At 47.6% G+C, this 24,604-nt stretch overlaps 2 protein-coding genes across 2 annotated transcripts in view; both read right to left on the minus strand.

Moving 5' to 3' along the window:
• The window catches only part of NKAIN1 (sodium/potassium transporting ATPase interacting 1), a 56,635-nt gene extending 53,787 nt beyond the window's left edge, over positions 1-2,848 (minus strand). The window contains exon 1 of the mRNA XM_053576858.1: positions 2,419-2,848. Coding sequence (XP_053432833.1) covers positions 2,419-2,472 — 54 coding nt within the window. The 5' untranslated portion in view covers positions 2,473-2,848. The remainder of the gene's footprint in view (positions 1-2,418) is intronic.
• A 15,635-nt stretch (positions 2,849-18,483) lies between these two features.
• Positions 18,484-24,604, minus strand: part of SNRNP40 (small nuclear ribonucleoprotein U5 subunit 40) — a 37,438-nt gene continuing 31,317 nt past the window's right edge. Inside the window, exons 9-10 of the mRNA XM_053576853.1 lie at positions 20,093-20,196; positions 18,484-19,049 (exon numbers count right to left, since the gene is read on the minus strand). Coding sequence (XP_053432828.1) covers positions 19,000-19,049; positions 20,093-20,196 — 154 coding nt within the window. The 3' untranslated portion in view covers positions 18,484-18,999. The remainder of the gene's footprint in view (positions 19,050-20,092; positions 20,197-24,604) is intronic.

Consider the following 24,604-nt stretch of genomic DNA (forward strand, 5'->3'; position numbering starts at 1 on the left):
TTCCAGACCTGCCTGAGCAAGACCCCAACTTTAAAAACTAGCCGGGGCTTGGCGCCTGTAGCTCAGCGGCTAGGGAGCCAGCCACATACACTGGAGTTGGTGGGTTCGAATCCAATGGGGGCCTGCCAAACAACGACAACTACAACCACAACAAAAAATAGCCGAGTGTTGTAGAGAGTGTCTATAGTCCCAGCTACTTGGGAGGTTGAGGCAAGAGAATCACTTAAACCCAAGAGTTTGAGGTTGCTGTGAGCTGTGACGCCACAGCACTCTACCGAGGGTGACACAGTGAGATTCTGTCTCAAAAAAATACATGGCTTGGGCGGCTCCTGTGGCTCAAGGAGTAGGGCGCTGGTCCCATATGCCGGAGGTGGCGGGTTCAAACCTAGTCCCGGCCAAAAACCAAAAGAAAACAAAAAATACATGGCTGAGGCAAGAGGATCACTTGAGGGTGGTGCCTGTGGCTCAATGGGTAGGGTGCCAACCCCATATACGGAGGGTGGGAGGGTTCAAACCCACCCCTGGTCAGCTAAAACAGCAGTGATAACTGCAATAAAAATAGCCAGGCATCGTGGCAGGTACCTGTAGTCCCAGCTATTCGGGAGGCTGAGGCAAGAGAATCGCTTAAGCCCAAGAGTTGGAGGTTGCTGTGAGCTAAGATGCCATGGCACTCTACCGAGGGCAACAAAGTGAGACTCTGTCTCAAAAAAATAATAAATAAATAAAAATTAAAAGATAATAAAGAACAAAATAAAATTTAAAAATTAACAAACACAGAAACCGAATTTCCTGAAATCTTTCAGCATTTCTTGGCATTTTACCTTCCTCAGTGTAGATAAAGGAGGGTGTTTCCAGTGTGAGTTAGAGTTGCCAAGTAACTGATTCACTCATTTATTTCACAAATATTAATGGAGTGTCAGGCACTGCTTCAGCTGCTGGGGATTTAGCAGGGAACAAGACAGACAACTTCTACCCTTCTGGAGTTTCCATTCTACCTGCTCTTAATTAATCCCCTCTGTAGTCCTCAGGGATGAACATTTTATAGACAAGCAGACTGAGGCAGCCCAGTGAGGGGAAGTCACTTGCCCAGTCTCCCAATGCTGGGAGCAAAGCTACCATCATCAGAGCTGGGGCTATTTTTACCGCTGCCTAGGAGAATAAGTCTGTGGACAGCAGGTTTGGAGCTGGTGTCCCCAAGAGGACAGAAGCAAGATGAATGAGGAGGTCTGCACATCCAAGCTCAAAGCTTTGCTCTGCATTGTTGTTGGCACCTGTGACGAGAGGAGGAGATGGATGCAGGCAAGAACAGACCCCTAGAGCGAGGAATCCAGCATGAGTGAGGCTCAGGCTGTCCCCACTCATACTTGGACCTGAGCATTACCATGGAGTTTCCCATGCACCTCTGTCCAAAGGAGGAACAGTTTCCACCCTGTAGTGTTGACCCGCAGCTCTAGGGCAGGCAAGAGAACCCTGACCTCTCCTTCACCTGCCTGGCCTGACTTGAAGGGTAGAACTGGCTGCCCTCAGCCCCCAAAATCACTCCTCCTGCCTTCCTGAGATAAGGCCTCCTGCTGGGGCTAGGCACAGTGTCCTCAGATGTATTGACTGTCCCTGCCCAGGGCACCCAAGTATCTCCCCTTTGGTGCCAGCCCTGGCAGAGAAGCTGCCCTGATGACACTGATGACTGATGGAACATCCATGGCCACAGTGACCAGACCAAAGCAGGCAGGGTGATCCAGGCTGGGTCAGGACCTGGCAGCTCCTCCGGACCGCTCCTGAGGGGTGGCTCGCCATTCCCTGGACTGCCCAGGCAGCAGGGTGAAGGGAGGGAGAAATAGCACAAAGGAGGGTTGAGCAGTTTTGGAGTCTTAAGATCCCAGCACACACCGATTGAATATGGACCAGCAATGGTCAGAGGGCTAGAGGCACACCAAAGAGAAACCGAGAAAGACATAGGGGCACAGACTTCGCGAGAAACACTCACACTGGGGCGGAGACCCGAGGAAGACCCAAGCAAACGAGCAATCTAGAGGGAACCCCACGGCAGGGACCTCAGCGGATCCACAGACCTGCCCCAGACACACCCCCAGTCCTAGAGAGCCACAGTCCCAAAGCGCATCCCGCGACAGGAGGCCACTCGTACAGAGTGGGCCAGACGCGTGGCGCCGCAGGCACCCGGCGGGCAGGGGGACTCGCGCACAGGACGCACTCGGGGATCTGGGGAGGGTCGGGTACAGCGGGGAGAAGCGCACACAAAGAGACAGCCCGGCCAGCAGAGCAGGCTCCGCCCGGTGCTCAGTGACTCCAGGCCACCCCCCACGCGGGCACTCGCACCAGACACACACCCCACTCGCACGCCCCGGGACCGCGCCCCGCCGTGCCCCACCCTGCCCCAATCGCCAGGCGCGTGGCGCTCACCAGCTGCAGGCAGCAGAAGGCGACAAGCGTGCAGCGCCCGCTGCACTTGCCCATGGCTCTGGGGGCCGCAGGGGCCGCCCGCCGAGGCGACCCCTTTCGCTCGGCGGCCGCCGCCTCCTCCGCGCGGGGCGGGCGCCGCGTCCTCGCCGCTGGGCGCCCCGGGCGGCGGGGCCGGGCGCCTAGGGCCGGGCTCGGGAGCGGCTGGTCCCCAGGGCTGGGGCCGGCCGGCCGCGCTCCGAGTCCATGGTCCGTCCGCCCGCGCTGGCTCCGCCGCGCCGCGCCTCCTTTGTCTGCCGGGCCGGCCGTCAGGCGCGCCTCCTGCCCCGGGGCGGCTGGCGGGGAGCACAGGGCGGGGAGCGCGGGCACCGAGCGCGGCGCGGCGCAGCGCACAGCAGCACTGCCCAGCTGGGGCAGCAGCCCGGGCACTCGGCCGCCGCAGCTTCCCGGCCCCACCACGTGGCTCCGCTGCCGCCACCGAGAGGAGGGAGGGGAGGGAAGTGCAGGGGAAGAGTGGGGCGGGGCAGTAGCTGGAGGGAGGGGAGAAGGGGTATGGAGGTGGAGGGTGGAGGAGAGGCAGGGAGTGCACTGGGAAGAGTGCGGGCTTGGGTACTGACTGCCCTGGGTCAAGTCTCAATTTCTCTGCTCACTCGCTGTGTGACCTTGGGCAAGTCGCGTGACCTCTCTGGGCCTCAGTTTTCTCATGAACAGAGTAAGAACAATAAAGTCTCAGTGTCAGGCGGAAGGTGCCTGGCCTCCTGAGGATACTGACCACTCCTTGGCCCACCCTGTTTCCAGGGCTCCGGGGTTCCAACTGGGACCTCCATTTGCATTTGCATACCCAGATTTGCTCCTCATCCCAGCCTGCCTCCTAAATGTGTGGCCTCAGTTTCCTCCTTCCCTCTTTCCTTCCACTGGCATTTTTTTTTTTTTAGAGACAGTCTCACTTTATTGCCCTCCGTAGAGTGCTGTACCGTCGCAGCTCACAGCAACCTCCAGCTCCTGGGCTTAGGCGATTCTCTTGGCTCAGTCTCCCAAGTAGGTGGGACTACAAGCGCCCGCCACAACGCCTGGCTATTTTTGGTTGCAGTTTGGCCGGGGCCAGGTTTGAACCCGCCACCCTCGGTATAGGGGTCTGGCACCATACCCGCTGAGCCACAGGCACCGCCCTCCACTGGCATTTGTTGAGCCCTGACTGTATACCCACTCCGAGAGGCCTTGGGAGCCAGAGAGGAGACCTGCAGCACTGTTCCAGATCCATGGGGTTTCACAGCCCAGGGAACAGACAAGCTCCTAAGAGCGTGCCAGCAAGATGGATGACTGGGGCGGCGCCTGTGGCTCAGTGAGCAGGGCGCCGGCCCCATATACCGAGGGTGGCAGGATCAAACCCAGCCTCCCGCCAAATGGCAACAAAAAAATAGTTTGGCGTTGTGGCGGGCGCCTGTAGTCCCAGCTACCTGGGAGGCTGAGGCAGGAGAATAGCCTAAGCCCAGGAGTTGGAGGTTGCTGTGAGCTGTGTGACACCACGGCACTCTACTGAGGGCAATAAAGTGAAACTCTGTCTCTACAAAAAAAAAAAAAAAAAAAAGATGGATGACTGCAGAGGTCTGCCCCTCACCTGGGTGCAGTGGGGAGGGAATCAGAAGGGTTTGCTAGCAAAAGACAGCTTTCTGCAAGCCACCCCCAAAGCCATCAATCACATTTAATCATCTTTGTCCCACTCCTAACTTCCTATATTCACCTTGGTGATTAGCATCACACAAGTGGAAATCCCTAGGTCATTCTCCAGGCTTCCCTACAATGACAACTGATCTGTCATTAAATTCAGTAAACCATACTTTCTCCCTAATATTTATGAAATACCTACCATGTGCTGGTATTCTCCACTGGGAATAAGGGAATGAACCAAAATCTCTTCTCTCACTGAGCACACAGTCCAGTGAGGGCTTATCATTAAGACAAGTAAACATGGGCCAGGCCAGGTGGCTCATGCCTATAATCCTAGCTCTTTGGGAAGCTGGAAGATCACCTGAACTCTGGAGTTCCGAGACCAGCTTGAACAAGAGTAAGACCCCATCTCTACTAAAAATAGAAAAATTAGCCAGGTGTGGTGGTACACACTTTTAGTCCCAGCTACTCAGGAGGCTGAGGCAAGAGGATCACTTGAACCCAGGAGTTTGAGGTTACTGTGAGCTATGACGCCATGGCATTCTACCCAGAGTAACAGAGTGAGACTCTGTCTCATAAAATAAAATAATAAAACATACAGGATATTCTCGGAGTTGAATATCACACATGAGCTGAGGTTCTCCCTTGGAATAATAAACTGAGGTAATAGTGGGAACTTCTCTCAGCCATGCTTGGCAAATAACAGCTGTGTCCAACCAAGTTCTATGACTAGACAGGCTTCCAGGAGTCTATGAAGTTCCTGAGACAATATGCAAAGCGTCATGTGAACAGATGTGCCTTTCTCTGGGGAAAGGGCCCACAGCTTTCATCAGATTCTCCGTAGAGTCCCACAAAAGAATAAGGCTCAGCCCAGACGTAATATTCTCTAACAGATCCTCTGCAGGGCCTCTTCCCAGATGGAATCTGCCAGTTCCCTCTGTGAGGCTAACAACGCAATTCAATAATCATAATATTATAATAGTTACCATTTATTGAGCGCTTACTCTGAAGCCTGGCTCTTGACATATATTATCTCATGTAATCCTTACAATAACAGTGGATTCTGCTGGTTTGTGACCAGTCCTTCGAGGCTCTTAACTATATATATATCATTTCATGCCTGTAACTTCCTGTCCCAAGGCCTGACTGATTCACTCATGGGACTAGGGATGTACTGTCTCACAGAACTAACCTCTGTGCCTGAGTCATACCCACTTAGCTCAAGTCCTACCCTGATGAATTCACGCACACACCGTGCTGTCTCACACTTCCCCTGCTTTGAGCATGTCTTCCTTCCTTCCTTTCTACCTTTTTCTTTCTTTCTTTCTTACAGAGTCTCATTTTGTTGTCCTAGGTAGAGTGCCCTGACATCATAGCTCACAGCAACCTCAAATTCTTCGGCTCTAGTGATCCTCTTGCTTCAGCTCCTAAGTAGCTGGGACTACAGGCACCTGCCACAACGCCCAGCAATTTTTAGAGACAAGGTCTCACTCTTGCTCAGGCTGGTATCAAACATGTGAGCTCAAGCAATCCACCCACCTCAACCTCCCAGAGTGCTAGGATTATAGGCATGAGCCACTGCACCCAACCTGGTCTATGTTGTTCTTCCTTTTTTTTTTTTTTTGAGTGCTATGGCATCAACCTAGCTCACAGCAACATCAAACTCCTGGGCTCAAGTGATCCTCCTGCCTCAGCCCCCACCTAGTTGAGGCTATAGGTACTTGCCAGGATGCCCAGCTAATTTTTCTATTTTTTGTAGAGACAAAGTCTCACTCTTGCTCAGGCTGGTCTCAAACTCCTGAACCCAAGGGATCCTCCTGCCTTGGCCTCCCAGAGTGCTAGATTGCAAGTGTGAGTCACCGAGCCCGGCCTCCCTCTCCAAATTCTTAGCCCAGAGAAGTACCATTCATCTTTTAAATCTCAGCTCAGATGCCACTTTCTCAGGAGGATTTCCTTGACACTCTGCAACCTGGGGGAGGTGGCTCTCCTTTTGACTCACATGGGCCTCTGTTACAGCTTTCAGAGGATTCATTGTGCTTGTATGATTTTGTTTCTATTTCCCACAAGACTGAGTTCTATGAGGACAGTGACTATCTCTAAATTATCTCTATATCCTACAGGATTTTTTTTTTGGAGATAGAATCTCACTCTGTTGTCCTAGGTTGAGTGCCCTGGCATCATCGTAGCTCACAGCAACCTCAAACTCTTAGGCTCAAGCAATCCTCCTGCCTCAGCCTCCTGAGTAGCTGGGACTACAGGTGCCCATCACAACACCTGGCTAGTTTTTTTTTTTAGAGACAGAGTCTTACTTTACTGCCCTCGGTAGAGTGCCGTGGCGTCACACAGCTCACAGCAACCTCCAGCTTTTGGGCTTATGTGATTCTCTTGCCTCAGCCTCCGGAGCAGCTGGGACTACAGGCACCTGCCACAACGCCCGATTATTTTGTTGTTGTTGCAGTTTGGCCGGGGCTGGGTTTGAACCCACCGCCCTCGGCATATGGGGCCGGCGCCCTACTCACTGAGCCACAGGCGCCGCCCAGCTAGTGTTTTTTTTTTTTTTTTTTGTGGTTTTTGGCCAGGGCTGGGTTTGAACCCGCCACCTCCGGCATATGGGACCGGTGCCCTACTCCTTGAGCCACAGGCGCCGCCCCGCCCAGCTAGTTTTTTTTTTATTATTATTATTATTTTTAGTAGTGACAGAGTCTTGCTCTTGCTTAGTCTGGTCTTAGCTCCTGAGCTCAAGAGGTCCTTCCCCCTCAATCTTCCAGAGTGCTAGGATTGAGCCATTGCACCTGGCCTCTTGCAGGATTTAGATCTTGGCAGGAATCAGCAAATGTGTGGTGAATGGATGGTTGCATAGCCATCATTCCCCTTTTCCTGGTTTCCGGGTCCAGCACATCTTGTGCCCTCTTTACCATTTGGAAGTCAGGGTTCTAAGGGAGAAAGCAACCCAATTGTAAGAAGAGATGGAAATATCTTTGGCAAGTGGTTCACGATCTGGGAGCAGCGGATGGCATCAGAAAGGACTTGCAGTAGTCACTATGAAGGATGACTAACTCCAGGATCAGGGAAAGACTGTGGGGAAAATGAAGCAAGATTTGGGGGAAAAAAGGACAGAGATGATTCAGAACAAACCCACGCTCTCTGAGTGAGAAGGCAGAGTCCTGGTCAGCCCTAAAGAGGGGCCCGATAAGTGCTGCTGAAGTAATGAGATTAATGGAGTAAGAAGTCCCTCCCCCCCCTAAACCAAGGCTAGTCGGTGAATGAATCTCCCACCATGAGTCCCCCTGTGGGTTAAAGCACTGAAGGTTCCTGAGAAAGTTCACTCAGAAAATAGCTGAATGTTAAACCCAATAATTTTCTCCTCTTTCAAGTTAGAGGACTGAACATGCTCACTAATTACAGCCTCTGGGATGTTTTCTAACACCAACCAATTCTTCACACCAGCTGGGTGGCCAACAATCCAGTTCAATGCTGACACTAACTACTACGGGGAGTCAGCTAGACCCCACAGGTTAAGGGCTCAGTCTCTAAAAATTGCTTTTATTTCAGATGCTGGTCACAAGACTCTGGCCACCCACCCATACTGTTGACCAATGGCCTACAAATTGGGGGTCCCATAACCTCTTTCTCAGGTTTGATAATTTGCTAGAATGGTTCACGGAACTCAGGAAAGCACTTTACTTATGTTTTAGGGTTTATTAAAAGTGATACAAATGAATAGCCAGATGAAAGGGTACACAGGGCAAGGTCCAGAAGAGTTCCTTGGTAGACACTTTACAAAGGGCAACAAAGTAAGACTCTGTCTCAAAAAAAAAAAAATCAACCCTTTGAGGAGATGATTACTATCATAATCTTTTAAATTTGTTTTTTGGTGTTTTTTTTTTTTGAGACAGTCTCACTTTGTCTCCCCTGGTAGAGTGTCATGCCGTCATAGCTCACAGCCACCTCAAACTCTTGGACTCAAGCAATTCTCTTGTCTCAGACTCCTGAGTAGCTGGGACTACAGGCACCCACCAAACCAGGTGGTTTGAGCTACCCAACACCCGGCTATTTTTAGAGACAGGGTCTCACTCTGGCTCAGGCTGGTCTCAAACTCGTGAGCTCAGGCAATCCACCCACCTCAGCCTCCTAGAGAGCTGGGATCACAGGAGTGAGCCATCTCGCTGGGCCTAATCCTACATATCTTTAACAGCAGTAAAGTTCATAGAAAATTTGTTCTCCTTGTCTGGGCCGTGGGGTCCAGAGTCTCTAGACAGAATCTGCTAAAAGCTGAGACAAATCTCCCTTTTACCAGCCCTCAAGTCTGCCCTCAGGCCAGCTTAGCAGAAGACATTGGAGAGGGCAAGAGGGCTTCTCCCTGAATGGCCTCAGACTGTGTGGGGCCCCCATTACACTGCAATGGGCTTGTCCAGGGTGGATAGGAAGACAGATGGAGTCATCTCAAGCCTGTCCCTTGGCAAAGGTCCCAAATGGGTTCTTAAATCCCTGCTGGTTTCCCACCCCTTGTCATTTTCCATAGGCCCTCATCTAAGTGTATCTCTTTAGCAAACAGGTCATAGGATCTTAAGATTACCATTGGAGAGTCTGAGGATAGCTTAGAATCACAGTCCAGGCCAGGTGCAGTGGCTCAAACCTGTAATCCAACAGCCTGGGAGGCCAAGGTGGGTGGATCACTTAAGCTCAGCAGCTCAAGACCAGCCTGAGTGAGAGTGAGACCCCATTTCTACTAAAAATAGAAAAACTTTCTGGGCGCCTGCAGTCCCAGCTATTCAGGAGCCTATGGCTAGAGGATTGTTCAAGCCCAAGAGTCTGAGGTTGCTGTGAGCTATGACGCCATGGTACTCTATTCAGGATGACAGAGTGAGACTCTGTCTCAAAAAAAAAACAGAAAAAGAAAAAGAATCACAGGACGGTAGACTGACAGGACCGTGGAGACCTCCCAAATATTAGTGTAGAGACCTCCTGCACCAGAATCAGGGTCCCACACCAGGGTAACTCACACAAAATCTCTGGAGGTAAGATCAGCTTAAAGATAAGTTCTTTTTCTTTTTTCAAGACATAGTATCAAGCTGTTGTCCTTGGTAGAGTGCTGTGGCATCACAGCTCACAGCAACCTCAAACTCTTGGGCTTAAGCGATTCTCTTGCCTCAGCCTCCCAAGTAGCTGGGAGTACAGGTGCCTGACACAATGCCCAGCTAATTTTTTCTTTTTTTTTTTTTTTTTTTTTTTGGTTTTTTGGCCGGGGCTGGGTTTGAACCCACCACCTCCGGCATATGGGACCGGCGCCCTACTCCTTGAGCCACAGGCGCCGCCCCCAGCTAATTTTTTCTTTTTTTTGGTTGTAGTTGTCATTGTTGTTTGGCAGGCCCAGGCTGGATTTGAAACCACCAGCTCCAGTGTATGTGGCTGGCATCCTAGCTGCTGAGCCACAGGCGCCGAGCCTTTTTTTTTTTTTTTTTTTTTTTGAGCAGAATCTCATTATGTCACGTAGGGTAGAGTGCTGTGGCATTAGAGCTCATAGCAACCTCAAACTCTTGGGCTTAAGTGATTCTCTTGCCTTAGCCTCCCAAGTAACTGGGACTACAGGTGCCTGGCACAACACCCAGCTATTTTTTGTTGCAGTTGTCATCATTGTTTAGCTGGCCCGGGCTGGGTTTGAACCCACTGTCCTTGGTGTACGTGGCCAGCGCTGTAACCACTGTGCTAGGGGCGCTGAGCCATGTTCTTTTTCTTTTTCCTTTCAGAGAAAGGTCTTGCTTGGTCATCCTGGGTGGAATATCTCACTGCAACCTCAAACTCCTGGGCTGAAGCAATCCTCCTACCTCAGCCACCACAGCAGCTGGGACTACAGGATACTGACACACACTACCACACCGGCCATTTTTTTTTTCTTTTTTTTTTTGAGACACAAGCTGTCACCCTGGGTAGAGTGTCATGGTACCACAGCTCCTATTTCTTTCTTGTTGCAGTTGTCATTGTGGTTTTTAGCCGGCCCAGGCCGGGTTTGAACCCGCCAGCCTTGGTTTATATGGCCAGCGCCCTATGCACTGAACTACGGGTGCTGCTCAAGTTTTTTTTTTTTTAATTTCTATTTTTAGTAGAGACAGGGTGTTGTTCTTGCCCAGGTTGATCTGAAACTCCTAAACTCAGGTGATCAAGCAATCCTCTATGTCAGCCTCCCAGAGTGCTAGATTTACAGGCATGAGCCCCTGCACCTTGCCTAGGTTATGGGTATTTTCTTTTCTTTTTTTTTTTTTTGTAGAGACAGAGTCTCACTTTATGGCCCTCGGTAGAGTGCCGTGGCGTCACACAGCTCACAGCAACCTCCAACTCCTGGGCTTAAGCGATTCTCTTGCCTCAGCCTCCCGAGTAGCTGGGACTACAGGTGCCCGCCACAACACCCAGCTATTTTTTGGTTGCAGTTCAGCCGGGGCCGGGTTTGAACCCGCCACCCTCGGTATATGGGGCCGGCGCCCTACCGACTGAGCCACAGGCGCCGCCCAGGTTATGGGTATTTTCAATATATTCCCCAGGAATTCTGATGAGCAGTTCTAGTTCTCCGAATCAATCTAACAGAAATTCCTGTCAAACCGTCACCCAGCTTCTACTTGCACATCTCCAGAGAGAGATAAGGAACTCCCTACCATGCTGTGGACAGCTCTGTTGCTTTTTCTGTTCAGTGTAAATTTGCCTTCTCAGGCTGGGTGCAGTGGCTGTCACCTGTAATCCTAGTGCTCTGGAAGGCTTGAGCTCAGGAGTGAGAGACCAGCATGAATAAGAGTGAGACCCTATCTCTACTAAAAATAGAAAAACTCACCAGGCATCACATAGTCCCAGCTACTTGGGCAAGAGAATCCCTTAAGAGAGGCAAGAGAATCTCTTAAGCCCAAGAGATTGAGGTTGCTATGAGCTATGATGATGCCATCATACTCTACTCTGAAAAAAAAAATGAGGTGTTGTTCTGTGGCCCAGGGTGGAGTGCAGTGGCACTTTCATACCTCAATACAGCCTCAAACTCCTATGCTCAAGCAATCCTCCTGCTTTAGCTTTTGGGGGAGCTATGATTGTAGGTGCATACCATCACACTAGCTCAGCTAGACAAACTGTAAAAGAGCTAACACTACACCGTGGTTGGGGCATGGTGGCTCACGCCTGTAATCCTAGACTTTGGGAGGCCAGTGCAGGAGGATCATTTGAGGCCAAGGAGTTCGAGGTTGTAGTGAATTATGATGAGGCCACTACAGTCTAGCCTGGGGCAACAAAGCAAGACCTTGTCTCAGAAAAACAAAAACAAAAACAAAAAAACTTCTAGGTATGTACATAGATGTGTGATACAAAAGACCATTGAGGGCAGTGCCTGTGGCTCAAGGAGTAGGGCACTGGCCCCATATATCAGGAGTGGCAGGTTCAAGCCTGGCCCCAGCCAAAACTTCAAGAAAAAAAAAAAAAAAAGACCATTGAAGCTGGGCGCCTGTGGCTCAAGCGGCTAAGGCGCCAGCCACATACACCTGAGCTGGCAGGTTTGAATCTAGCCCAGGCCCACCAAACAACAATGACGGCTGCAACCAAAAAAAACAAGTTGTGGCAGGCGCCTGTAGTCCCAGCTACTTGGGAGGCTGAGGCAGGAGACTTGCTTGAGCCCGGGAGTTTGAGGTTGCTGTGAGCTGTGATGCCACAGCACTCTACCTAGGGCAACAGTCTGAGGTTCTGTCTCAAAAAAAAAAAAACATCAAGTTATTAAATCGAAGTAGGATATAGACACAAATTTTATATATTATAGATGTTCTGTATGTTAATCTTTCAAATTTTTTTTTTTTTTTTTTTTTAATTTGGCCGGGGCTGGGTTTGAACCCACCACCTCCGGCATATGGGACCGGCGCCCTTACCCGCTGAGCCACAGGCGCCGCCCAATCTTTCAAATTTTATCTTTGAAAATTTTCTTTTTTTTTTAAACTTTTTTTTTTTATTATTATTATTATTTTTTTAATTTGGCTGGGGCTGGGTTTGAACCCGCCACCTCCGGCATATGGGACTGGCGCCCTACCCGCTGAGCCACAGGTGCCACCCTGAAAATTTTCAAATGAAAACTTGGTGGGCTAGTCTCGGCACCTGTAGCTCAAGCAGCTAAGGCGCCGGCCACATACACCAGAGCTGGTGGGTTTGAATCCAGCCTGGGCAACTACAACCAAAACTACAACAATAATGACAACTACAACCAAAAAATAGCCTGGTGTTGTGGTGGGCGCCTGTAATCCCAGCTACTTGGGAGGTTAAGGCAAGAGAATTGCTTAAGCCCAAGAGAGTTGGAGGTTGTTGTGAGCTGTGACGCCACTGCACTCTATCCAGGGTGACAGCTTGAGACTTTGTCTCCAAAAAAAAAAAAAAAAGTTGGTGGGCTGGGCACAGTGGCTCACACCTATGATCCTAGCAACTTTGGTAAGCCAATGTAGGTGGATTGCTTGAGCTCACAAATTTGACACCAGGCTGAGCAATACAAAAAGCCAGACCCCGTCTCTACTAACAATAGAAAAACTGAGACAAGACGATAGCTTGAGCCCCAAAGCTTGAGGTTGCTTTGAGCTATGATGCACAGTACTCTAGTCAAGATGCCAGAGTGAGAATCTGTCTCAGGAAAAAACAAACAAACAAAAAGAATGACCTGAAGAACTTGTTAAAACACAGACTGCTAAACGTTTCTTTCCCCCAAAATTTTGGATTCAGTAGATCTCGGCTCTAATAAATTGCACTTCTAATAAGTTCTCAGGTAATGCTGATGCTGTTGGTGGAGGGATCATTGCTGTAGATCAGGGTTTCTCAGCAGCCTCACTAATCACGCTTTGGAGCAGTTAATTCTTTGAGTGTGTCTGGCCTCCATCCATTATACGCCCATAGCACTCTACCAGATATCTTCAGACATTATCAAATGTCCTACAGGACGACAAATTATCCAAGGTTGAGAATCACTTCATTTTATTTGATTTATTTATTTTTTGAGACAGAGTCTCACTTTGCCACCCTCGGTACAGTGCTGTGGCATCATAGCTCACAGCAACTCAAACTTCTGGGCGTATGCGATTCACTTGCCTCAGCCTCCCAGCAGCTGAGACTACAGGTGCCCGACACAAAACCCTACTATTTTGTTGTTGCAGTTGTCTTTTTTTTTTTTTTTTTTAAAGCAGGCCCTGGCTGGGTTCGAACCCACCACCCCCGGTGCATGTGGCTGGCGCCCTAACCAATGAGCTATGGGTGCCAAGCTGAGAACCACTTTAGAGGATGTAAGTTAAAGAAGAATGCACACGTCTAGATGGGTTGCAGTTGTCAAGTGAAGAAATGGAAGCCTAGAAGAAAGGAGGTTTGGTACAGCCTAAGGCTTGATGCAGAGGGTAGGCGTCTGCCTAGGACTCTTTCAGAGAAGGATCATTATGTGTCTAGGGTATAGAGAAAACTGACCGGAGGGCAGGCTCAGAGCTCAGACTTGGCTTCATTTGGTCCTGTAGGATCAGAGGCTGTCAATTTTAAATTTGGCCCCTCCTTCCATCCTCAAACATCAGCTGTCAAATCCCAAAGGCTCTTGGAAAAAGCAATCCTGCTTAATCCAAATGGCCTGACAGTCTTTTTTATTTTTATTTTTACTTTTTTGTAGAGATAGTCTCACTTTACTGCCCTAGGTAGAGTGCCATGATGTCACAGGACTCACAGCAACCTCCAGCTCTTGGGCTTCCACAATTCTCCTGCCTCAGCCTCCTGAGTAGCTGGGACTACAGGCGCCTGCCACAACGCCCGGCTATTTTTCGGTTGCAGTTCAGCTGGGGCTGGGTTTGAACCCGCCATCCTCGGTATATGGGGCTAGCGCCCTACTCACTGAGCCACAGGCGCCACCCAGTCTTTTTTTTTTTTTTTTTTTGAGACAGTCTCACTATGTCACCCTCAGTAGAGTGCCGTGATGTCACAGCTCACAGCAACCTCCAACTCCTGGGCTTAGGCGATTCTCTTGCCTCAGCCTCCCAAGGAGCTGGGACTACAGACGCCCGCCACAACACCTGGCTATTTTTTGTTCCAGTTGTCATTGTTGTTTGGCAGATCCAGGCTGGGTTCGAAACTGCCAGCGCTTGTGTATGTGGCTAGTGCCCTAGCCACTGAGCTACAGGCGCTGAGCTGTGACAGTCTTTCTCTAAGGCCCAACTACCCACAGTGCCAAACTGCTCAGAGCTCCCTTACCTCAGTTTCCCATCCTCCTTACCATGAGACATTAATAAGCAGCACACTCTAATCTATCAGTGAGAAGCAAATTCTCTGTAGTTGTGGAGAAGCAACTCTGGCAAGACCCTGACCTGCCTTTCTGTTTTTTTTTTTTTTTTGAGACAGAGTCTCACTTTGTTGCCCATGGTAGAGTACCATGGTGTCACAGCTCTTGGGCTTAAGCGATTCTCTTGCTTCAGCCTCCTGAGTAGCTGGGACTACAGGCGCCCGCCACAACGCCCGGTTATTTTTTTGTTGCAGTTTGGCCAGGGCTGGGTTCGAACCCGTCACTCTCAGTATATGGGGCTGGCGCCCTACCCACTGAGCCACAGGCACTGCCCCTGACCTGTCTTTTCTAGCTACTAACTAGACCTAGTCTCTGGAAAATATATATATATTTTTTTTGAGACTGAGTCTCATTTTGTTGTCCTCGGTAGAGTGCTGTGGCATCATAGTTCACAACAATGTCAAACGCTTGAGCTCAAGCTGTCCTCTTGCCTCAGCCTCCCAAGTAGTTGGGACTACAGGAGCCTACCGCAACACCCAGCTAGTTTTAGAGACAGGGTCGCTGCTCTTGTTCAGGTTGGTCTGGAACTTCTGAGCTCAGGTGATCCACCCACTTTGGCCTCTGAAAGTGCTAGGATTACAGACGCCAGCCACTGTGCTGGACCTGCAAAGATTATTCTTTTTTTTTTTCTTTTTGAGACAAAGTCTCACTATGTTGCCCTCGTAGAGTGCCACAGAGTCACAGCTCACAGCAACCTCAAGCGATTCTCTTGCCTCAGCCTCCCTTGTAGCTGGGACTACAGGTGCCCGCCACACCAGGCTATTTTGTTTGTTTAGCAGGCTTGGGCCAGGTTCGAACCCACCAGCCCTGGTGCATGTGGCTGGCACCCTAACCACTGAGCTACGGGTGCCAAGCCCATTCTTGTCTTTAAAACCAACATCTGTGCCTATTATCTGTTTACTTGGAATAGTGACAAGGTGTGGAGGCCTAGATCTGCCTCCCTATAAGACTCATTCTTATGGCGGCGCCTGTGGCTCAGCGGGTAGGGCGCCGGTCCCATATGCCGGAGGTGGCGGGTTCAAACCCAGCCCTGGCCAAATTAAAAAAAAAAAAAAAAAAAAAAAAAAAATAAAGTGGATTCATTTAAAAAAAAAAAAAAAAAAAAGACTCATTCTTATATAACTCCACTATGCCCACGAAGGTCTTCGGGGATTACCTTCCTTCACCTGAAAAGGTGTCAACTGTGCTTGCACAATCAGGGGAATTTAGGGAAGACAGCACCAAGTTGTGTTTTAATGGGTTGGCTTGTAAATAAACTGTATAGGGGATTAGGAGTGGATGGGATTAGGGTTACCAACTGGGAGAAAAAATAATTATGTCAGGCAAGCCCCCAAAGTGACCTGGAAGTTTACCTCCCTGAAAATTTAGTCCACAAAACTCAGCCATGCAGTGAAAAAAGAAATTTGGCTCTTTAAGTGCCAACAATATTAAGTGTTAGAGACTGTGGAAGTCATAAAGGGAAATTAACTGAAAACCAGAGATGCCATTACTCATTTGGGAGCAATCTATCTCTCCCAAAGTGAGAATACCATTTGTACCCTCTGGGGATGTTTTACACTCAAATTTTTATTCCCCAGGTTGGGGCTTCTATTTTCTTCAAATTCTAAGTGGTACTGTTATTTCCTGCTAATAGCTTTAGCCTCTTCAAGAAGGCACTAGGGGGGATTGAAGAGGCTAAGGTTAGAGGAAAATCCTTGCAATCTGCAGGGTTCTTCCCAATCACCGCCATCTTCTTAAGGGATTGGTAGGCTTTTAAAAGTGCAGCGTCAAGGTTCAAGCCTTTTTACGCCAAGCCAAGAAAGATTAGGGTGTCTGGCGGGGATTGGACCAATGTTCAAGTATAGATCAAGTATTCCTTATCTGAAATACTTAGGATCAGAAGTGTTTTGAATTTTTTTTGGATTTTGGGAGATTCTCATATATTCTAATTATCTTAGGGATGGGACCCAAGTTTAAACATGAAATTCACTTGTTTCACATACCTTATACACATAGCCTGTACACCTTAAGGATGCTATCTGTATGTGGACCTGGGTGCTTAAAAGGGATTGGGAGTATAAGTCACCTGATAGTGTTGGAGGCATAAAGAGCAGTTTGATTGCCATCTTTGATCAAATCTCTCCTGGTAAAAGGCATCATCATGTATGTCCTTATTGCTCAGGTTAGAAATCTGAGTCACCATTCCCTGCGGGGAGCCCACCATAGTTGGTATGTTCAAAGATCTACCAGTGGTGTCCAACTTATGGTTTGTGGGCCACATGCAGATTATGTGAGGACTTTTTTTGCACAATTATGCAGTCTTTGTTTTTGTTAGTATTTGTGTAGTGTGTGGCCCAAGACAACTCTTCTGATGTAGCCCAGAAAAGCCAAAAGGTTGGACACGCCTGCTTGAGTCTAAGCAGTCCTACAGTAGAGAAACAAGTGTCACATGTTAGATACTTACAGGATCGTTTTTTGTTTTTTTTTTGAGACAGAGCCTCAAGCTGTTGCCCTGGGTAGAGTGCCATGGCATCACAGCTCACAGCAACCTCCAACTCCTGGGCTCAAGCGATTCTCCTGCCTCCGCCTCCCAAGTAGCTGGGACTACAGGCGTCCACCACAACTCCCGCTATTTCTTGGTTGCAGCCATCATTGTTGTTTGGCGGGCTCAGGCTGGATTCGAACCCATCAGCTCAGGTGTATGTGGCTGGCACCTTAGCTGCTTGAGCCACAGGATCTTTATGCCCCAAAGTATCTAACAAACTATCTGGGAAGCAGTCCTCTGTGGAATGTATTTTAAGAAACCTCCATCTATAGAATAAAGTGTATAAAGTATTAAGTATTCCAGGATTTGGCTCTTACTTAATTCTGCAACTTTGTTTCCTGCTAACCACACTCAAGTTCTTTTCGCTTATGAAATGTGCAGTACTTTTAAGCTTGTGCCTGTTTGTTGGAATTCCTTTTTTTGCAGTTTTGGCTGGGGCTGGGCTTGAACCCGCCACCCCTGGTATATAGGGCTGGCACCCTACTCCTTGAGCCATTAGAATGCTTCTTTGTCCACCTAGAAAGCCCTACTCAATCTCCAAGTCCCAATCTAAGAATAATGACATCTGTGAAACTTCAGCTCTCCTAGGCACAATAAATTGTTTCCTCCTGTGTTTCCAGCACACTTTATTCAAACTTCATTCATTGTATTAAAAGTAATTGGTTTGAGAGCTTTACCATCCTGCTGGCTCCTTCATTAATGAGTTAAATAAATCTTTGGCATGTGCTCACTTAAAGTAATTAATTTGAGATTACTTTTTTACTGGTTTGTACATTTCTTAAGATGGCAAGGACAGTACTTTCTCTCTGTCCTCAGCAACAATTATCATGCCCGCCACATAACAGAGGTTGGTATGTTTGTTGAATGATTATCCCCCCAGGGTAATATCCTCTCTCTCCCTTAAGATAAATAGATTCAGGCTTGTGAGCTACAAGTCTAAAACCAAACAAGCTCAGAACAGGTTGGAGCTGTGAAGACTACTTTGAGATAGGAGATTCAGAAAAAAACACATTGTGCTCTCCAGTGCCAGATGGGATTCGTTAGTGCCCGTTTGTGTGCTGGGTACAGTTACTAGTGATTCAGGGTGACAGTACCCTGTCTTAGTGGTAGAGGACAACTAATAGTATTCCTAATGTCCCTGCCAGTTTATGAAAAGACAGACAAGCAGAATCATAAAGAAGTCTTAAAATAACATTATGGCCAAGTTCTACCAAACGTTCTCAAATTCCATTTGAGTTTGATGCAGCATGCTATCCAATGTCACTTCTACAAGCTGAGACTGCCCCAAATCTGCCCAATTCAGGAGCCTAAGTATGGGAACTATGGCTCAGAAAAGTGCTTTTGGCAGGAGGCAGAGTAGACAGACTCTTTTCATTAAAGATTGTGTGCAAGTAAACAAGAATCAGGTCCCTTTAGACTTTATCACCTCTTGGATGCTCTGCTTCTAGGAGGAGAAAAGTATTTGTTACTGATATGTAATTTACTTTATCATTTTCATGGGAGTAAACCTAAAAACATAGAGAACAAAAACCAAGCAAGCAGCTTCTCGTAAATTTAAATGTATTGTATCCCTTGGCCACGTCATGCCCCACTCTAATTTACAGCAATCAAGCCTTGAAGAAAAGACAACAATAAATCCAATCCTCATGGCTATTGTAAAAAGGCATATATTTGGCTTTTAATACAAAATGACTCAGAGAAACACAGAAAGAACATATCATACAAGTCAGGTACTGAATAAAAAAAAAGTCCCAACCAACAAGTATGTCATATTCTGTCTTCGGCCTGGATTAGAAAACAGGAAACTACAAACCAATCAATATTTGTCCCTTTGAAGAAAACGTATTAAAAAAAAAATAGTCCATGAAATCTGGCAGGTGGTTGTTAGAGGCCACTGGGAGCTTGCTTTTATCATCCGGATGAAATGGGATAGAAGTGGTTTTTGGAATATGGCGACTGCCTCCTCTGTTTCTCCTAGTGATGGCCATCTGAAGGGAGGATGCTAGCCTGGGTAACATTTGACGCCACTTATGCAGTTGGAGGTCTCAAAATCAAGCAACCTTGTAGTTTTCCACTCGTATCTTCACTGAATCTCACCCATATACAGTCTCTTGTCACTGGATGCTGAGAGAACTGAGGTTAAAAAGAATAGAGAAGATAACTGGAAATAATGAAGGATCAAGGAGACTTGGGGTCAAGGGTTCTTACGTCAAGAGCCAATTTTGGTATAAAAGAGCAATTGGATTTAGCTTGAATTCCCCTCCTAACTACCATCCACAGGAAATTGTAGCCCGACTTTTCAATTGAAGTCCTCTCAAAACCACGAGGGTGACTGTGTTATGAGAAATACATTATCAGGCTCTAAATCCTGGTGTCTCTTGTCAGTCAAACCTCAAGAAAAAGACCTGCCCAGTAATTCCAGAAGAGAGGAATCTATACTTGTGCTAGTCATTTTGTAAATGTGCTTTAGCTTAGCCCTGGAGAAATTTACATTTTTTCCTTATTAAATTATTTGGTTTAGCTAGTGAAAAAGATTTTAGTTACAATTTACATCTAAATATTAAGAAACATAATTCTTTTATTTACATACATCACTGAGGCATGTGAATAAAAGAATTATTCACATAATTTGCTTGCATCAGATTTGATGCAAGCAAACCCAAAAGAGGAATACAGACTGACCAACCTCCCTTTGAGATGGAGGAAAAAAAATGAAGCATTACTCTTACTCTCACCACCTAAGACAATAATGATGCCCATAAAGGTGTCTGCATGTAAATTCACACAGAACAGATACCTGCTTCTGCCTCTGGATTCCCAGGGAATTCCCTCCCATCTTCTAGGAGAGTCCTACAATTTCCCTTTCCTTTTTTTTGAGACAGAGTCTCACTTTGTCATCCTCAGTAGAGTTCAGTGGTGTCACAGCTCACAGCGACCTCCAACTCTTGGGCTCAAGTGATTCTTTTGCCTCAGCCTCCCAAGTAGCTGCAATTACAGGTGCCCGGCACAATGTACACCTATTTTTAGAGACAAGGTCTCACTCTTGCTCAGGTTGGTTTCGAACTTGTGAGTTCAGGCAGTCTATCTGCCTTGGCCTCCCAGAGTGCTAGGGTTATAGGCGTGAGCAACCTCACCCGGCTACAACTTCCCTTTCCCCAGAGTCAGGCCTGACTTACTGATCGGCTCGTCAGGATGGAATGCCACTTCATTGATAGAGCCAGCATGGCCAGGCAGCTTATACAATATTCTCCTGCTGGTGGTGTCCCACACATACACAAACCTGCAAGGTAACATGAAGAGGAAAGGTAAAGCCTTCTAGAGAGCTAGGGGTAGGGCAAAGGCATGGTGTTTTTTTTTTTTTTTTTGTAGAGACAGAGTCTCACTGTACCACCCTCGGTAGAGTGCCGTGGCGTCACACGGCTCACAGCAACCTGTAACTCTTAGGCTTACACGATTCTCTTGACTTAGCCTCCCGAGTAGCTGGGACTACAGGTGCCCGCCACAACGCCCAGCTATTTTTTTTTGTTGTTGCAGTTTGGCCGGGGCTGGGTTTGAACCGGCCACCCTTGGCATATGGGGCCGGCACCCTACTCACTGAGCTACAGGCGCCGCCCCTGTTTTTGTTTTTTTCTGGAGACCGAGTTTCACACTGTTGTCCTTAGTAGAGTGCCATGGTGTCATAGCTCACAGCAACCTCAAACTCTTGGGCTTAAATGATCCTTTTAGAGAGGCAGAGTTTTTTATGGGAAATGGAAGCAACAGCTATATTTTTAGAGACAGGGTCTCACTTTATTGCCCTCGGTAGAGTGCCGTGGCCTCACACAGCTCACAGCAACCTCTAACTCCTGGGCCTAGGCGATTCTCTTCCTCAGCCTCCCGAGTAGCTGGGACTACAGCTGCCCACAACGTCCGGCTATTTTTTTGTTGCAGTTTGGCTAGGGGCAGGTTTGAACCTGCCACCCTCAGTATATTGGGGCCAGTGCCCTACTCACTGAGCCACAGGCACTGCCCTATTTATTTATATTTATTATTTTTGAAACACAGTTTCACTTTGTTGCCCCTGGTAGAGTATCATGCCATTGGAGCTCACAGCAACCTCAAACTCTTGGGCTCAAGTGATTCTTTTGCCTCAGGTTCCCAAGTAGCTGGGATTACAGGTGCCAGCCATAACTCCTGGCTATTTTTAGAGACGGGGTCTTGCTTTAGCTCAGGCAATCTGCCTGCCTCAGCCTTCCAGAGTGCTGGGATTATAGGTGTTAGCCACCTTGCCTATTCTTTCTTTCTTTTCTTCCTTTCTTCCTCTCTTTCTTTCTTTATTTTGTAGAGACAGAGTCTCACTCTATTGCCCTTCGTAGTGTGCCATGGTGTCACACAGCTCACAGCAACCTCCAACTCCCGGGCTTAGGTGATTCTCTTGCCTCCACCTCCCAAGTAGCTGGGACTACAGGTGCCCACCACAATGCCTGGCTATTTTTTGTTACAGTTTGGCTGGGGCTGAACCCGCCACCCTCAGTATATGGGGCCGGCGCCCTGCCCACTGAGCCACAGGTGCTTCCTTATTTATTTATTTTTAAGAGACAGACTTTTACTGTGTTGCCTAGGCTGGATTTGAACTCCTGGCAAGCAGTGCTCTTGTCCTTGCCTCTTGAGTAGCTGGGATTAGAAACAATTATTTATTCACTCCATATTTACTACATGGACCCTGCCCTTGAGCAGCTACGTGGAGAAAAAAGAATAGCTAAATAATTGTAAAGTATCACTGTTTTTTCCAAATACAAGCTTCTAAAATGAGAAAGACCAGGGAGAAGAAAAGAAATCATTTTTCATATGGACCCCACACAAAAAAACCTTTAGAAAGCCTATAGTGGCTTGGCACCCACAGCACCGTGGTTACAGTGCCAGCCACACAACAGTGACAACTGTAACAAAAAATAGCTGGGTGTTGTAGCGGGCACCTGTAGTCCCAGCTACTCAGGAGGCTGAGGTAAGAGAATCACTTATGCCCAAGGGTTTGAGGTTGCTATGAGCTGTGATGCTACGGCACTCTACCCAGGGTGACATAGTGAGACTGTCTCAAAAGAAAAGAAAGAAAAGAAAAAAAAGAAAAAAATGAGGAAAAAAAGAAAGCCTTCAGTATAGTTAGGCTACAGTCAACCTCATAGTAATTCAAGAATGTCTAAAAGGTAACTGAACTCATGGCAAGTTGGGAGCCTAGGTTGTAGATCCCACTGAATTTCTTTCTTTGTAGAGACAGAGTCTCGCTTTGTCGCTCTTGGTAGGGTGCCGTGGCGTCACAACTCACAGCCACCTCCAGCTCCTAGGTTTAGGCAATTCTCCTGCCTCAGCCTCCGAGTAGCTGGGACCACAGGCATCTACAACTCTCGGCTATTTTTTTTGTTGTAGTTTGGCCAGGGCCGGTGTGAACCCATCATCCTCATATGGCGCCAGCGCCCTACTCTCTGAGCTACAGGTGCTACCCTTTCTTCTTTCTTTTTTCTTTTGAGACAGAGTCTCACTTTCTTGCCAGGGTAGAGTGCTGTTGCGTCATAGTTCACAGCAACCTCAAACTCTTGGGGTCAAACAATCCTCTTTCTTCAGCCTCCCAAGTAGCTGGGACTACAGGTGCCCGCCACAACACCCAGCTAGTTTTTTGCTGCAGTTGTCATTTTGTTTAGTTGGCCTACGCCAGGTTCGAACCTGCCAGCCTCGGTGTATGTGGCTGGTGCCCTACCCACTGAGCTATGGGCGCCGACCCCACTGAATTTCTTAATACATGTACTGTATACAAACAGTGCTGTATAAACATTACCCAAACATTCACCCAATTTTCCAAAGAATTAACAGGTAGTAAGAATCCTGAATTTTAGGATGGAAAGGGGCAAAAGGAAACTAGTCTAAAACTCTCATGTTACAGACAAGAAAACTAGGGTATAGTGACTTTTCCCAGGTGACACAGTTCATCAGTGGCAGAACTAAAATTAGACTTTTATTTTTTCTTTAAATTTTTGGAGACAGAGTCTCACTTTGTTGCCCTCAGTCAAGTGCCATGGTGGTATCATAGCTCACGGCAACCTCAGATTCTTGGGCTCAAGTGATTCTTTCCTCAGCCTCCCAAGTAGTTGGGACTATAGGTGCCCGCCACAATGCCTGGCTATTTTTTTAGAGACCAGGTCTCACTCTAGCTCAGGCTGGTCTTGAACCTGTGAGCTCAGGCAAACCTGCCTCAGCCTCCCAGAGTGCTAAGATTACAGGCGTGAGCCACTGTGTCCGGCCTTTTTTTTTTTTTAAATTAAAAAAAAAAAAAAAAAAAAAACAAATGGGGAGAAAAAGAAAAAGAAAAAAACAAAAAACAAATGGGGTCTCACTCCTACTCAGGATGATCTTGAACCCAAGCTCAAGCAATCCACCTGTTTCAGCCTCCCTGAGTGCTAGGTGGCGTGAGCCACCTTACCTGGCAACCCTCCCCGCTTTTCTTCTGGAGAAAGATTCTCACTCTGTTGTCCAGGCCAAGATGCCATGATGTGAACAACCTCAAACTCCTGGGTTCAAGTGATCCTCCTGCCTCAGCCTCCCGGGTAGCTGGGACTATAGGCGCCTGCCACAATGCTGGCTAATTTTTCTATTTTTAGTAGAGATAGGCTCTTGCTCTTCTTGAGGCTGAGCTCTTAACTCCTAAACTCAAGTGATTCTCCTGCTTTAGCCTCCTAAACTGCTAGGATTGTAGGGATGAGTCACAGCGCCTGGCTTAGAACTCTTAATATAGTCCAGTATTTTCCTTTCTCTTACCACTCTCTGAACAAAAAACCAAAAAAAAAAAAAAAAAAAAAAAAAAAAAAAAAAAGTTCCTTGCATCCTCTCTGTTGCCTGAAAGGGTAAAATAAGCCAGGTGCAGTGGATTGCTTGAACTCAGGAGTTCAAGAACAGCCTGAGCAAGAATGAGACCCCGTCTCTACTAAAAATGGAAAAGAAAAAACCAAAGGGTAAAATACAGAGCTACTGTCTTCATATAACTATGCCAAAGTAATATGTTGGCAAATATAATGGGGTAATGTTTTTAAAGCAGGAATTAAAAAATATTTACATGTATGTTTTGTCAATCATCAACTCACCAGTGCTTCTTTATAAAAAGGACACATTCACCAGTACTGGATTACAAAATTCCTAGTTCTGACCTAACATTATACTTTTGGTCTAAATGCAAATAAACAAGAGTTTCTTTTTCTTTTTTTTTGAGACAGAATTCTACTAAGTCACCCTCGGTAGAGTACCATGGCGTCAAAGCTTACAGCAACCTCCAACTTCTGGGCTGAAGTGATTCTCTTGTCTCAGCCTCCCAAGTAGCTGGGACTACAGGCGCCCGCCACAACGTCCAGCTATTTTTTGTTGCAGTTGTCATTGTTGTTTTAGCTGGCCCATGCTGGGTTCGAACCCGGCAACTTCAGTGCATGTGGCTGGCCCCGTAACCACTATGCTACAGGGGGATGAGCCTAAACAAGAGTTTCTTAATGATACTGTTTGGGTTTTCATGGGCTAGGCTCCACAGGAACTAAGTGTAAGTTCAAAGCAAGATGAAAGAGAAGCAGGAACCCCATCTGTCTAGACTCCTTGACTCTGATACTCACATCCTTCCTACTGTCTGGTTTCCTGCCATGCACAAGTAACTGGTCCTCACTAATACAGCTTAGAGT

This window comes from Nycticebus coucang, chromosome 22, assembly GCF_027406575.1.
Source record: "Nycticebus coucang isolate mNycCou1 chromosome 22, mNycCou1.pri, whole genome shotgun sequence".
Lineage (NCBI taxonomy): Eukaryota > Metazoa > Chordata > Mammalia > Primates > Lorisidae > Nycticebus > Nycticebus coucang.